Raw genomic sequence first — 15959 nt, 5'->3', positions numbered from 1 at the left:
TTGGAAAATCACTAATGAATGATGATGAATGCAATGATGCCACTCTGCTGTTAACGCTTGGAAATGTTCAAATGAGAAAAGAAACCCGCAACATTTCTAATGGCTTGCAAGAAAGTCTCGAGACAAATGAGGTTCGGATGATTTAAACAAACAAAAAAATACTACTGACAACGAGTTTCGCTCGATTCACGTTAGTCACCCACAAGTGCAATATATATTGTCATCATGAAGAAAAACTCTAAAGCCCTTTACATTGGTTTATACCTGTATAGGCGTTTGAAATCCTAATGTAAATGGTTAAAAAGACAAACGCATTTTACAACTATTTCAACCTCAGTCTATGTAATAGCCATAGCTAGTAACTTGACGTCAATGTAACATTCCTTAGTCGATAAAAATAATTTTGCTTGGAAATATCTTTACTTCATTTTCCAGAAATAGAATGGAAAAGGCAAAAATGGCATTAGGAGATGACATGCAAAGCTGTGATGTCTGGGCTGACTTTGAAATTAAATACTAAATTTAAAGGTCATAGCTAAATAAGCATAGTAGTACAGTAATGTAAAAAAATAATTAACTTTCTCCCCCTCAGCTCATCTTGAGGGGACTTCACTGCAGTCAAGTATCCTTAAGATCTCCAAGACCTCATGATTCCCCTGTTTAGAAATCATCTACCGTTTTGGAGCTTATGTTTGTCTGCATGTTAACTGTCCACATGCCATGGCCTCTCTATTACAAAGACTCAAGGACCTGATAGGAGATTTCAGCTGCAGGCAACATGAACAAAAGCTTAGTGTGCAAAGACAATTAAACCCAATCCTAAACAACTAGTTTGCAATGGGACTATCTCACACCCCCATGCTGTTGTGTTTACCTATAAGCTGCTCCTGGGGATTAAGCTCTCCCTTGAAACCACATTAATGAGAATCCGTGTGGCATGTCATTCAGAGAGAAATCCACTTCACCCAGCACTCCCCACCTTGTTCTCACCCATGAATCCTCTATTCTGAAATTAATTTGCAGTTAGAAAGGCATTTTCTCTTGAGTGCTGCTGAAGAGGTCTCTCCATCAGCCTGTTCTCTTGGTGGTGGTGTTGGCTAATGAGGGTCTGGTCAGGAGGGCTGAGGCTGACAGCTCAGCTCTTTAAAAGCCTTTGTCAAAATATCGCTTCAGGGGGAGATTTGAGCAGCTACTTGCCCACAAGAACACTATTTCCATGGGCATAGCTCTCATTCACCCACAGCTCTGTTTACCTGCAGGCTACATGTCCACTGCCTGTATGTGACAGGCCACATTCAGTGCATCGCTTGTCAAGAGCAGGTTATGAATACAAATCAAAACATGCCGCTCTCTTTACATGTTCACATGTAAATGGGGCAGCAGTAAACTAACTCATTAGGCAGTTTAATGGTATGTACAGACATTAGATTTGAGCTGTTAAACAGGTGCCTTTTGGGGTTTTGGCATCAAGTAGAATCATGAAGAGCAATTGCACCATCTATTGATTATCTATACCCGCTTTATTCTGTGGAGGGTTGTGATAATAATAATAATAATAATAAACGTTATTTGTACAGCACATTTCATACAAGACATACAGCTCAAAGTGCTTCACAGGAAGAGAATTACATGCAGTGTTTGACATGAAAACAGATATAAAGGAGCATTTAAAAATATGGAAAAGAAATGAGATGCATAAGAACAGATCAAATGCATACAATTAAACACAAATAGAATTAAAATATTAAATAAAGGTGCGGTACTTCAAGTGCAGGCAAGTGCAAGAGAGCTTCAAGAGTAACTAGTTAAATGCTAACGTGAAGAGATACGTTTTGAGCTTTCTTTTAAAAGTATTAACTGAGCTACCTTCCCTGATATCTACAAGTAGTTTTTGTTCCACAGCTTTGGCGTGTAGTTGACAACAGCTGAATCCCCAATTTTCTTCCAGCTGTTGCTGGGAACCTCCAATAAACCAGCAGCAGATGATTTCTGTGTTGTTGAAGGCTCATAGTTAAAAAGAGAGTTAGCGCTGTAACTCTGTCCGAGCCCATTAAAGAGCTTAACTTAAATGATGGGGGCTGACACCTATTCCAACTGACTTTGGACAAAGGCAGGGTACAACCCTGGACAGGCTGCGGGACCATCACAGGGCCAACACAGAAAGACAGACAACTATCCACACTCACATCTACAGCCAATTTAGAATCAGCCATCAACTTGGCACGCATGGATTTAGGCGGTGGGAGGAAGCCAGAGCACCCGGAGAAATCCCACACAGGCAGCGGGAGAGCATTCAAACTCCGTACAGGAAGGCCCCGGCCGACCAGCAGACCCTTCTTGCCGTGAGGCGACAGTGCTAACCGCTCCACCCCTGTGCCGCCCATGAGGGGTTCCCGTCCTGTTTTATCTCGTGTATGCACACTCCCATGCACACGAGTAACACCGTCACCGACACACTATTCCACTCAACAGGTGGTAGCAATGTGCCGAGAAACCAAACAACGTCCCAGCAAAGGCATTACAAGAGGAAGACTGCTTGCTCGTGAACACGGAATGCAAACACTGAGGATTTAAGCCTCACGGGGAACCTTTAAAGTTCAACTTGAGTGGTATTTAATTTACTCATTGTTGTGAACGAAAGCCATGAAATGCCAACATTGAATTGTTTCTGGAAACATGATATTGTCAAAGCCCTGCATACGATAGCCAATTCCTTGGTACAGCAGACTTTGATTGCTGTCTTAATACTATTACATGCGTGTAATAATTCCATCATTAATTGAATATTAGGCCTCAAAGAGTGGGTGTCTGGTTAGATTGTCATGCCTGGGTTGGAGTCAGGTTGTCAGTATAGGTCAGCGTGTATAGTTTCTTGAGTTCTCAGTCAGATCAATGCATTCCTCCCCTTGCTCCACCCTCTCATCCAAACAACCAAGGTGGGAGCAATCAATATTTAAGAGTCAAGGCTTCAAATCGGCAGTTCGCAAACCAATGAGGGTGTGTGCGTGTGTGTGTGTGTGTGTGTGTGTGTGTGTGTGTGTGTGTGTGTGTAAGGGGGGGGGAGCCAATCTAAGGGTGAAAATAGTCCCCAATTTACTATTTAATCCTTTTTTTTTTTTCTTTTTTTTTTTTTTAATTATGGTATGATGTATTTGTTAATTGTTGTTGGAACCAATAGACCTCAGGCTGAGTGCCACAACAAGGTCACAAGCCATATCCCTAAACCTTTAACATACACGCATGCAAAAAAAAAAAAAATTCAACAAACTCACAATCCATGCGTTTAAAAAACAGATAATTAAGAAGAGGGATACATTCTAGCCAAGAATATTTCTTTCTGCACCAGAACTTGTCTTGACATCATCTGCCACGAGATGTCTGGACAGATGCCTAATCCAGATATCGGTGACTGCCGCAGCAGTGACACCCTGGCCAAGCTCTGAATAAAGAAACAACGGGTAAGTTGAGTAAACAAGATGAATCCATTCCATTAACAGAAGGACTGCGGGCTCTCCTGTCATTCCAACATTAATTATCTGGTCTTATGGGAAGATTAGGGGAGAGAAACTAAGCCAACAGCCAGACTCCACTGAGTGGGCCTCCCCTGTTTAATTACCAAAACAGCACAAACAAATGAAGCCCCATAGATCATGCAACAGGATGGCTCCTGAGGCTATGATTTGGCTGAGCCTGGCACCAATTTGATGTGCTTTCTTTGCCCTCTTCTGCCCCTCCTCGTGCCATCTAGTCACCCCTCACTCATCAGAGCAGACAGACTAGGGACTGTAGTCACACGGTTATTAATGACTAAAGTGATGAGAGAGGAAACCGAAAAGAACAGGTGTGACAAGCACAAGATGGCAATGACTGATCATTTAATATGAAAAAAAAACCTGTAAGGTGGTACCTGAGATACTCATCTCGGCTGCCAACACATGTTTCTCACCCTTAGATCAGTCATACTTACAGCATGAGAACTTGGCAATAGAAAAAAAGAAAATGTCAAAGTTTTACATTTTGAGTTATGAATTATGATTTATTTTTTATGAATCTGAACTGTTGTTTCCACTCTCACCTCTTTTATCCCAAGAGTACACCGCTAAGGTTCTTATGAGCGCAGTATAAAAAGGTTAGCTGATACCGTTAGTCAATTAACTGATCTTTGAATATCAATACTTCCAAGTATATTTAGGCAAAAATGTCGAGCGTTTTTAGATTGCAGCTGCTCAAATGTGAGGCTTCACTAGTCTGAGTCTCGACAGATGCATTTCTTTGGAGTTAGGATCGTAAGCTGGACAAAACAAACAAACTGCAGAGGTCACCTTGGCCTTCAAGAAACAATAATGGGCATTATTAACCACTTCTTAACATTATAGACCAATTGCAAGACCAAAACGGCAGAACAACAGATAAGCAATATAATCCTTGGTTGTAGAAGAACATCTAAAATCAGACAATTACTTCCGAATAAATCTCTAATCTCTGAGAGCACATGCAAATACACATTTGACAGAAGCAGAGGAGGCTGACGTCTCAATGTCAACAGCACACATTCCCATGCAGACAGAGCAAACACACAAAGCATCCAAGTGTGTGTGTGTGTACAAACACGCTCAACTGTTCTCAGTTGTTATTGCTGACAACTTCTTTCCAACGGTGCTTTGGATTATGTGTGAACTGGCAAGTAGAGATGAGTGCTATGTCTCCAAGTTCCAGCAAAAAAAGAAAAGGGGGAAGAAAAAAAAAAAAGGTTCTGTTTCTGTGCAAGACCAGTATGATTACAATTATGGTTTGTAAAAGGGAAATAACAGTGTGAAACGATGTCAAACTCCTCGATGTCAAAGTAGACATGTCTCTATCAAGAAAGATATTTTACTATCAGACATACTGAAGTACTAACGGACACTGCATCATCTCCCTGATGAGACTTAAGACACTGAACCTGCTCCAGCATAAACTGGACAATGTCAGTTTTTCCTTTCCTTTTTTTTTTTTTTTTTTAAATCGTCCAATCAAGATTAGAGGGAAGTGAATCAAAAAGCATGCATACTGACTGGCTCTTGTGTATAATACTTAGCTTCTCCACTGACCCTAGATCAAACATGTACTTTGGTGGGTGCTCTTGATAAAGCGTGATGTTACCATTTCCCCTCTCTCCTTGCTTTGCTGTTCAGGCGTATCGTCATGGCCAACCTTTTGACTCTGGGCAAATATTATTAAACCATTATAAACTTAGTTTCAGAGATATTCTCTTTTAAGTCGACTCTACTGCAACCTAATGCAGTAGAAAGATTGGAAGGGCACGTTGTTAAAAGCAAGATATGATAAATATAATTCCGATGCAGATATAGTCTTTTCTTTACACAGGTGAATCTGGGCACATTCAGCTACTATAATAACCACATCTGCCGAACAGTGTGACTATCTTTTGAGTGAAAAGTCAACTGACAAAGATATGTAAATCTTTCTAAGGGATTGAGGCGAAAGGTTGATACCGCATTGACGATCTTTTTCATCATCATCGTCTTTGATCAAACCAAAGATTGTTTCAGAGTAATCTAATCATCCCAGACATCTGCCAGCGACACCTGACTGATTTAAGCTCGTCTGATGATTTTGGCATATCTTTGACTCACTAAAATGTTCCAGTGGCCTTCAGGAGGGACATTTATCAATCCGGTGTTGGCCAATTTCCCTCCCACGGCAGCTCAGGCTTCCACACAAACACATGCTGTTGATTTATTGGCATGACATACTGGACATTTCAAGACACGATACATCAACGTGCTTCAATAGTGACACATTGACAAATTGCACAAACCCGCTGAATAATCCCCATGTAGACAAGAAGACTATAATAAAACATGACCATATAAATAAGGAGTATTTACATGTTCCTGCATAGGACTATAAATTGTCAGCCTGGAGTTGTTTCTTCAATAACTGATCCAACGCAGAAAAATCAAGCACATTTCAAAGCAGGGAACTCAAGAGAAACGGATAGAATTTCGCTGCGGCCCAAAGGGTACCCTTTCACTTTTGATACCTCAGAGAACAGTTAACCTAATATCCAGTCAGTTACATTAAGCCCAGAAAATGCTGTGGGGGTCCTGGTTTGCCTGTTGGTGGTGTTGAGCTGAGCTGCACTGAGCCTCCAAGTGTTATCCCTGGAGCCCGGTCCAATTTTCTCTCAGCGCAGCTTCGGTCCAGAGACCACACTAACAAGCTAAAGCTCAACGCTCGTCAGGGAGGGAAGCATTTGGGGACTCACTGGAGGCCTGAAAAATGCAGGTTGTTGGTGCAACCCTCAACTTGGACACAATGATTAATCTTCATATCGATCCACCTCCTTGACTTCTGTTGAGACGAGCACAGAATGCATGACTGAGAACCTGCAGCGGTTCAGCTCGTCGAGGGGAAGACGGGCAGAAGACTCTCTTTAGCTATTCCTCCCACCCAGTCTCACAAACACACACACAAACACTTTATCATTGACCTCCCTGTTACATAGGGGACGTTTTATTTGTCTAGCAGGGAGACAACAACCAACTGGAAAGAAATGGATATGTACAGAATAAGTGGTTTGGAGGAACAGGTCCCATATAAAGCACAAAATAAAAAACGGAAGGTAAACTATAAGAAAATGGTTACAAGACGGCAAGGTCGAAGCACTGAAAGGGACAATTCCAACCAAAAAAAACAAAAAAAGAGCATGCCTCATATTTCACTTCATTTCAGCTAAGAGCTGTAATATTTGACAAGATCTCATTTGGGACCACCGTTTCAGGATCCACTTTCTATTTTCTCTGAAGGCAAAAGGGATGTTCAGATGCTTCTGGGACTCTCATTCACCAGTTTCTCGTTACTACCAACCCTCCTCTGACAAACTGCCCACCGGCCTCTGAAATATGACCCATAAAGGCCAGTGCCACTATAAACCTGGAGCCACGGCTGATTTGTGAATCCAATTACCTCCCTGTCTGTAATGGCTGTGTTCACTGCCATGATGCTAAGTCAGCTGTTGTCAGCATATGTCCTTATAAAGGCCAAAGCCTCCGTCGGGAATGACACGCAGATTCTAGGGCTGATCATTTAAATATCTGCCTGATGGATAGAAGCGCAGGATGATGGATGGGCTGTGGGGAGCCCCCCCAAAAAATATGCAGCAAAAGATCCTCATCCACACTTGAAGTAGAGACAGCACACTTTTTTATAACAACAATAAAACTGGAATTAAAATCCTTCTGTCTTGTTGTCCTGACCACATGCGGTGTGGCTGCCCAAGTCTAAGATCCTGGGAGTAGTACTGTGGTCGCAGAACGGTAATGAGAGTGCGGAGTGTCGTTTAGCTTTATCGGAGTACAAAAATCCTCTTTTTTTTTTCCCCACAAGAAGCATTACATTATAGCCATCAAAGTAGGAATACTGACAGAGGAGAGTTAAACACAAGTCTGCCCTGAAGTAAAAAGTAGCTCCAGTTCTCTAGATCACAGCCAAAACAAAGCAGAGCTTGTTGCACATGTACTGTATTAAACACTTGTGTGACGTGTTTCAAGTGCTCTCCAATTTCTCACTTTTCCAGCCTTTACTAAATGCCTTTAAATGACAAGCGTGAAAATTGAAAGACAAGCTGAGCAGGTGCAGTGGCATGTCACACGGCTCTAGACATCAACTTCCTCACTTTTTCCTAAGACTGCCTGTTTCACATTATCCCCGGAAAGTTCTCAGACACTTGCCTGAGGGGGAGCAGTGCAATTTGGGATTGAGCCACAACTAGAGGTGGTGCTCTCTTAAACGAGGGTTAATGAATAGGAAGAATGCTGTGGTGCTTTTGCAGGAATCAAGACTAATGGTGTACAGAAGGATCAGTTCCAGGCACCCTGACAGACGGCAGTTGTCCAGATCGAAAACAAACACTTTGTTTCAAAGAAATAACCACTGGGAACGTGGTCAATGTTTGACTGGCTCAAACACACTGCTTGTGGACCATTTAACTGCGAAATAAGAGGACGACGTTGACAGCCACTGATAATTATTTCTGTATTGGGTGGTAAACTGGATCGGACGGATTGAATAAGCAATGTTTTGAGGGGCAATTTCCCAAAAACAGTTGTGACACACAATTTCCCGTCTAAAAATGACGAATTAACGGAGCACATAGACCCATGTTAATATTTACATTTACGATGAAAACCAAGGGCCTGCTTGTGAACGTGAGCCTTCTATGGTTGTCCTCACTTCAACTCGTCAGGCTCAGGTCACAGAGAGAGCTCTTAGGTTCACTCAAATGCTGACCTCAACTTGCATTCCAACGGTCCAAAATAGACACGGCTATAATTTAAAGAACCCGTCTGAGAATTACACCCCTTCCTTGGTAAAAAACGTTACACTGGAGTTGTATTATCCCTCCATAAATGCTGACCTCTCATTCCTTAAAAGGGGCAGAAAAAAAAAGCTACAGAACTAATATTTCCCACTTAGATGTGCTGAGTGCGGAAAAAAACCCACCTTGCATTTATCCAGCAACAGAGGTCTGACTCTAGCCAGGCTCAGTGCAGTAAACATGCAAGTACAGGACTTCCTTTGAGCTCAAACACCAAACCTTTCAGAGCTGTTCTGGTGATATTTCAGAGGGTTTTTTCCTCCAGTGCAATGAAAAGGTTCTGCACAGTGCAGATCTGTGAGAGAGAGTTTGTTGATGCAAAATGGAAAGAAACACCCCAAAGAAAATGCACCACAAAAAATGTCTCTCGCAAATGGAAAATTCCTGGGTTACCCCAAGTCTTCCATGTTATTACTCACAAAGGGCTACGTTCTCACGGAAACATGGTTCAGAATATGAATTTAATAGCCTTGCAGACTTATTCTACCCAACAAACCATGAAAGCACTTTTTGTTATTCCTTTATAGTTTGACCGAGAGGCCCTGACACAACATGCAGACATACAGAATACAGAGCACCTCTGCTACCCTAGTAATAATGCATTCTTGGTTGCATTCTGTCCATCCATTCTGGTACCATTTTGTTCTCAAGCTCCTTTCCAGCCTTAAGCCATTCCTTCTTCTTAAAATAAGAGCCATATAAATCCAGGCCCTCAGTCTCTATTACAGTAGAGTGATGGTTGCTTTCCAGACAAGCAATCTCTGTGGACGTCCCCGTTCTCAGGTCCAAACCACTGAACCATGGTTTCAGCTATGGGGGAAATGTTCAACATATCAAAGTTTGGAAAGAACAGGTCTCGGCCGAGAGTGTCAACTTCTTCCCAACCATACAGTATATTCACTGGATAGCAGCAAAGGGGTAATACATGTCATGGAATTTCTTACAATAAATTCAGGTTCCTCTCAAATGACTCCACGGTATATGCAACAGCTGATTTGTATATTTAAAAGGAGAAAATGCACACACAAAAAAAATGCAGCTGCTTTATAAAAGTTAAATTTAGGGGGACAATTTATCATCCTGTACTAAGGCAGAAAAATGTATTGTAATACAATCTCTGAAGCAGCAGTGGACACAAGGAACTTCAGAGATGTACAGCAGTAGTGTCCTACATCCCTCCGGTGATCCATCATGCCACATGTTTTGTGCTTCTCTTGGCACTGCTGGATAAGTGGGGAACAAAATGCCACCATAGAAATAAAAACTCAGGATTATTCTGTCTCTGGAGTGAAATATTGACGTGACCGTTTCAACCCGAGTTGTCCTCTTCCATCCTACCACGCACTCAAGTGGGACAGCCCAAGAGAGTTACTGGGACATGTCCTGCACACTAAAGTGACAGCTGTCCCTGTACTTGAGTGTTTCTCACTACAAGCATAAGTATAAATAGGTTCGACAGTCAAATATGACTATTGTTCAGTCGGGCTGGGTACCAAAACTTTGATACTTTTATGGCACGGAATTGCTTTGGTACCATCTACTATTGAAAAAAAAAAAAAAAAAAAAAGTTTTATTTGGTGCAGAATTTCAATAGGCTACAACCACACCAACATGTCTTCCTTTTAAAATGCACAACGTTTGAACCGTTAAAGCAGGAGTAAAATATCTCATCTGCGAGCCACAGCGTTTACCATACATAGCCTCTAATAGGCAGCCTGCTCATGTAAATACAAATGTAATGTCCCCATTAGAACCCTTATTTCACCGTTTCCAAACTAATTTTTGACCTGTCTGAGCAGTGCTGCAGTAACTGGAGGCTTCTCTGTGTGCAGCCAGATAGCTAGCATCTTAGGGAACATTATATGCGAATATTCAAAGAAAAATGGAATAGTTCAGAGCAAATTTCGAATAGTAGTTTTGCTTGAAATACCCATTTCTATTCAATACCAGACAAAATAACAGTGTAAGTGTCTCTCCACCCAAATTACCAGTCTTGTTAAATCTCTGGAGCTACTATGCACTTATTTTGGAGACGCTAACCTTTGGACCGGGAATTATATTGAATCCTAATAGTTATATTCTGAAGAACGGTTTGGACAGACCCAAGAAGTCATAAAAATGTGCTGGTATAAAAGACTTGAACTGATTAAGTAAATAAACGTTTACAGCTGGATGTAGGCTTGTGTGTGTGATAAATGGGTGCACACTAAGCAGGAAACAGAAATTGTGATTTTTAAGCGATAGGATTGTATCAAAGACAGAATACGTGCCTGCAGTGTTTATCTTGGCCCACCCCAACACCCATGGGATGAGAGATTACACACAATGTTGAGGCCAATGTGGAAGACTGAAGTGTTCATTATGTGTTTCGGAGAGAAGTTATGAAAATGTTGGTGGGGGGGGGAGAAAAAAAAAAGTTGTACAGCAACTCCCTGGTGAACAGCATAATCCAGCTCCTTCAAACTGCTTCTCTTTTCTCCTGTGCTCAATGGGACTGTCAGCTGGGTTTAACGCAGCAGCGCTGCAGCCACAATCCCTTCTCGCACACTGCTCGTACACAGAAAATGCAGAATAAGACTGATGGCTCACTTCATCTCTCATGTCGCTCCTGAAGTTGCCGCTGCAAAGTCCTTACCTCCAATTTCAAGGTTCCCTGCGTGGTTGCTTATCATGAAAGTGATTAGAAATGAAGAGCTCTGTCAGTGATGTGGTTGGAGTCCCCGAGTTGGTTGCCTTTAGGCTGCCAAGCTCTCTCAGCTACTCCATACCAGATGGCAGGATGACCTGCCGCTGCTGCCAACAGTGCTGATGCTCACAAGGATCTTCCACATGAGCCAATATGCATGTCTTTAACCTGAACCGATTTTAGTTTCACTTTAACGCTGCTGTTCAAAAGTTGAACTACTAGACCAAGGCAAACAGGATTTCTGCGGGGCACGTACAAGTGAGAATTAGACCCAGGAATTGACAACAATCATTACCCACCCTTAACAAGGCTGCTACAGGGATTTGGGACAAGTGGTGAGGCAATCGAACATCAACTTATCACACCAGCAGTCTTAAAAATTAGAGTTGGAGTGATAGCAACACACGGAGAACAATGACTTCACAAAGGGAGCCGAGCATCTTGTAAAAAGTGATGTGCAGAAGTAGCTCCTTGACTTTCCCAACGGGAGCTTTGGAAAGTGTTTCTGATGAATGACTGTTTTGTGGTAGAGAGTTGAGGATTAAACGGTGTTTTCCACTGTGCTTTTCATTAACAAGGATTACACAATACTTTTTCCTTTAGATGGATTCTAACATACAACATCAACCTTAACAGCATCTCGCGCAACTCTTATTTTTCCAAAAGTAGTATTTGTCAAAGATGAAACACAAAGCTCTTCTATTACTTTTTTTTAAACGTTCCTTTTAAAAGAAACACCATCACCTTAAAACTTCTGTCATGACCAACCAAATAGTTTCTAGCAATACATTAGTTAATACAAACAAGCTATCGGCAATCCCCAAGGACCCGATATTTATTCTGTCACTGGTCACAGTTTGTGTGAACAAACAATTGTGCAGTGGAACAATCAAAATATATCTACAGAAACAAGTTTTATTTGATTTCATTTGTATTTCTATGTCAGTAATCATTTCACAACAACTTTATCTCTGTTTTTGGATATGCACAACACCGTTTGCTGCTATAACCAGTGGCAGTCGATAGAAAACATCAGGGCAGGAAATAGTATTATTTACTACGCCTTCATTATCCAAACAATGAGCACATTCAGGGGGAGAGGGATTAAAGAACATTCCACGCTCAGTGCGGTGGCATTTCTGAGGCTGTAATGTTGCAAACTGAGGACATTCATCGGAAAGAAAGCATTGACAGTTTGCCAAACTATGCCTTGAGTGGGTGCACATGTATGTGCAAAGATCTAAAAAGGTGGCAAGGCAGTTTTTACAATACTGATGTTATACGACCCTCACTAACTTGGTTTGTCTAACAGACAAAAACGAACACCACTGGAACTCGGAACTTGCCTCATCAGTAATCTAAAGAGCTTCCTACCTGTCTGTCAGTTCAGCTTTGAGCAGTCAGGTGACAACAACAGAGCAGAATACCGATGGGCAGGCTGAGTCAGTAAATAGCTCTGGGATATAATCACAAGGGTGGATGAAACTGAAGCCGGCAGCTGCTCTGTCTTTTAAAAAGGTGAAGCGCTCACAATTGCCACAAGCACTACACTTTGAGACAAGATGAAATAATTAGCTGGTCTGCATTCAACTGGATCATTTGCATGTCCTGGTCCCAGATAGCGTCAAACAATTTAAATCATCGCTGCTGCATGAGCAGACGTGCATTTATTTTCAGCTTTGACTGTGATGCTCGGTTCCAAATTAAATGGCACTATAACTTTAATGTTAATTTTGTCCAGCAGATGTGAGCAACTTGTCTGTGACTTCATTGTAAAACTAGACTCAATCAAAATATACAGAGTAGGTTTGGATTTGGATTTTCCCAGTCGGGATGAGTCATTAGTCAGGACAGCAATTTGTGCTTTTGAAGTCCTGAGACAAAGTATGAGCATCCTGTCTGAGGCTTCATCTTAAATGACCAACAAGTCAGGACAGTTTCTCACGATAATGCATTCCCACAAATACATTTCAGCTTGGTCGGTCTCTTACCGAGCTAGCTGGTTTGACTAAATTAAACATTTGTGAGTAATCCGAGTCATATTTTCCACTTTGTTTATTGCTTTTTTCCCTTTTTTTTTTTCTTCCCCCTTTGTCACTTCAGTTGTTGTTGTTTTTCCTCAACCGACACTGCTATGAGAATCCCACTTAGTAAACCACAAATTGTCATGCAGCAACCAATTAAAATTTGAGAGTTTCCAAAGTTGTCAAATCTTCTGGTATTATACTGTACTCCGCTCTCTTTTCATTCTTAATTTGCTCCGCAGCGCTATCATCGTATGCCAAAGAGAGCTGAAATATTTAAGCTCCTTCTCAAGCACTCAATGTAAAACCTTTAAATCTCCTCTCTCTAACACATCTAAGCAAAGTGCCCTCCCTCCTTCGCACCACTAAAAGCAATCTAAAGATGGTCTGCCGGTTGATCAGAGAGGACTAGAGCAGTGCGGAGGTAAATGGCTGTCACGCGGCCTGATGGACCCTCTCTCTCCCAGTGGTCATGGGGAGGCACTCGACCTCCATTCACTCAATTTGATTCAAAGCATGTTTGTGCCTCTGGAAGGGAAGGCAATAGAGGAGAAAGGGAAGTGATCCCTTCTGTCTGCGCAAAATAAACAACAGCGGGACAGGGAAACAAAAACCTTCAAATCAGGGAAGGACAAGAAATACATTTGCATCCACTGCACAAAAAGCATTAAGGTCGTAATGCTAATTTTAAGTCTCCGTGCAATAATTAAAATAATTTCCATTAGAGCACTGAGAAACTTTATGGTCAGAATAGATGTAGCAAAACAAAAGCCTATTTTAACGAGGCATTTAATTATCTTCTAAGTATTTCAGAATTGTGGGTACCCTTCACAGATTTGAAAACCGTTTTTAAATTTGAAAAAGTCTGAAAAGACCATATTGGAAAATATCTTGCATATGAAGTGTGGAAGAGGAAATCGAGCTGGTTGTAGTCTAATTTTTGTAGTCAGTATAATAACAGCAACACAAATGGCAAATTAATGCCCTGACACTAATCTTTGACAAGTCATTGCTTTTATGAGCTAAAGGAAAGCAGCGATTAAGCTATGAACACATAAGCAACCAAAAAAAGCTGTGGGACATCTGAGGTAAATTTACCATGACTACAAACAGAGGAAGCTGGAGAAGAACGCCAGAATAAAGCCGAGTAAGCAGGTTAATACGAGAGTTCAAACATCATTCTCGCTTAATTAGATCCTGGGAGCTCACAGAGTGTCCCATTTTCAAATGGAGCTACTTATGCAGGAGTAAATGGCACGGAAATCTTAACAGCTGGACGTGGCAGCGAAGAAACCAAACAACTTGCATCTAAAAAGCAAACATTTGGCAAGCCCCTGCATGACAGGCCTGTCTGCTATAATGTGCCACATCAAGATCCATAGCGCTTCCCAAGCATCATAAAAAAAAAAAAAAAAAAACGGACTAAAGAGCATGTAACTATGTGCAATTAATGTGCTTTAAATCTATTGTAAAAACTTCCATCCATAATAAACAGCATCAGTAGGCGTGTGTTAGTCAAGATAAAGGCTACGGCTCGTTTCTATTACGCTGATAGACAAGTCCAAAAGACGTACAGTGAATAATTTTTCTGTAAAGCACACCATTTACACATCAAGTGCTCAGACACAGGGGGGGGGGGGGGGGAAGAAGAAAAAAAAACCCAACAACGCTACCACAGAGCGCAGAGGCAGCATAGCTGTTATATATTGCGGTCTCAACAGCTGGTATACGCCCGACAATTAGGGACGAAACCCAGCAGGAACACCTCTCGGCTTGCTGTTAGAACTTGTATCTAATAACAGAGGTGAGCGATGAAATGTGGCAAAACGCCGCAGAACTCGCGCGGCAACTGACGTGCACTGATTCGTTGTAGCCTGCAGCAGCAGAAGTACAGATAGTCGGTGCGTGCAGACCAAGGAATAACATCTGTGCATCTGCCAGTGGAAGCGAGAAAAGACGCCGCATGAAGGACCAGCCGGAGTGGGATACAAAAAAAAAAAAAAAAAAAAAAAAAAACTTGAAATGATGTCGCTACCTGTGTACTGCAAGAGAAACATTGTCCACAGAAGGCGAGGCGCGATTCCGGTCGGTCCCGTGCTCTAGGACGAAGTGTACGGAGTTTAAAAAAAAAAAAGAAAAAAAAAAAAAAGAAAATCCTTGAATGGAGACGGGGTTTGTCCCTCAGTCAGTCCGCTCCGCTCGGCAGACTGGACTGCAATGAGAGCAGCCAGTCGAAGCGGGGACCTTTTAGCTCTTACGGCAGGCGAGCCCGCCCCCTCGACGTGCCCGGCTCGAGACTGAGGCGGAATACCGGTTTGCTTCAGACACATGCAAAGCTTGCGCGTGTGCGGGCGAACTGTTTTAGGTGGCGAGAGAGAGAGAGAGAGAGAGAGAGAGAGAGAGAGAGAGATGTTGTCCGCGCCGGCCCGCCGTCACCGACGAAACTCCGGCTCTTCTTCTCTGTCGCTCCGCGGCGAAGGCGAGCTCAAAGCGCGGGTGAACTGTCGGGAGATGATGTCGTTTTCACGGAGGCGCTGCAGCCGCGACCTGCGCCGCCCCGACAGCAAAGTCACTCGATGCGAAGAAAGAAGAATCAAGTCGACACGCTGCCCACTTTATAGCTCGATGCCGTTTGAAAAAAAAAAAAAAGATGTGAAGACGGTGAAGGTGCACACGTCCGGGTTTACGTAAACAAATTTGAGGACATCTTAAATAAATAACGCACATGCAAATGGAAAGCCAGACTATTTGCCCATAACTTTTGACAGCTGTGCTTTTAAGGTGTCATTCTGTAGCTTGCCGGTTGGAGGAGGAGAAGCATTAAGATTACCGTTTCAGTGCCATGTTAAGCACGCAGACTGCAATC

General features: G+C 42.3%; 1 protein-coding gene across 2 annotated transcripts in view; it reads right to left on the bottom strand.

The window, feature by feature from the left end:
* enox2 (ecto-NOX disulfide-thiol exchanger 2) overlaps positions 1-15959 on the bottom strand; it is a 169401-nt gene that overhangs the window by 107460 nt on the left and 45982 nt on the right. The window contains exon 1 of one of the 2 annotated variants that reach the window (XM_069170719.1): positions 15129-15609. The exons of the other annotated variant lie outside the window; for it this stretch is intronic. Coding sequence (XP_069026820.1) covers positions 15129-15150 — 22 coding nt within the window. The 5' untranslated portion in view covers positions 15151-15609. Of the gene's footprint in view, positions 1-15128; positions 15610-15959 lie in introns of those variants that run through there. 2 annotated transcript variants of the gene reach the window in all.

This window comes from Embiotoca jacksoni, unplaced genomic scaffold (genome assembly GCF_022577435.1).
Source record: "Embiotoca jacksoni isolate LCO1_2020_lvr unplaced genomic scaffold, fEmbJac1.0.p SCAF_5, whole genome shotgun sequence".
In the NCBI taxonomy this organism is placed as follows: Eukaryota; Metazoa; Chordata; class Actinopteri; family Embiotocidae; genus Embiotoca; species Embiotoca jacksoni.
Note: the sequence above shows the minus strand (reverse complement) of the source record. Positions and strands in the feature narration are given on the sequence as shown.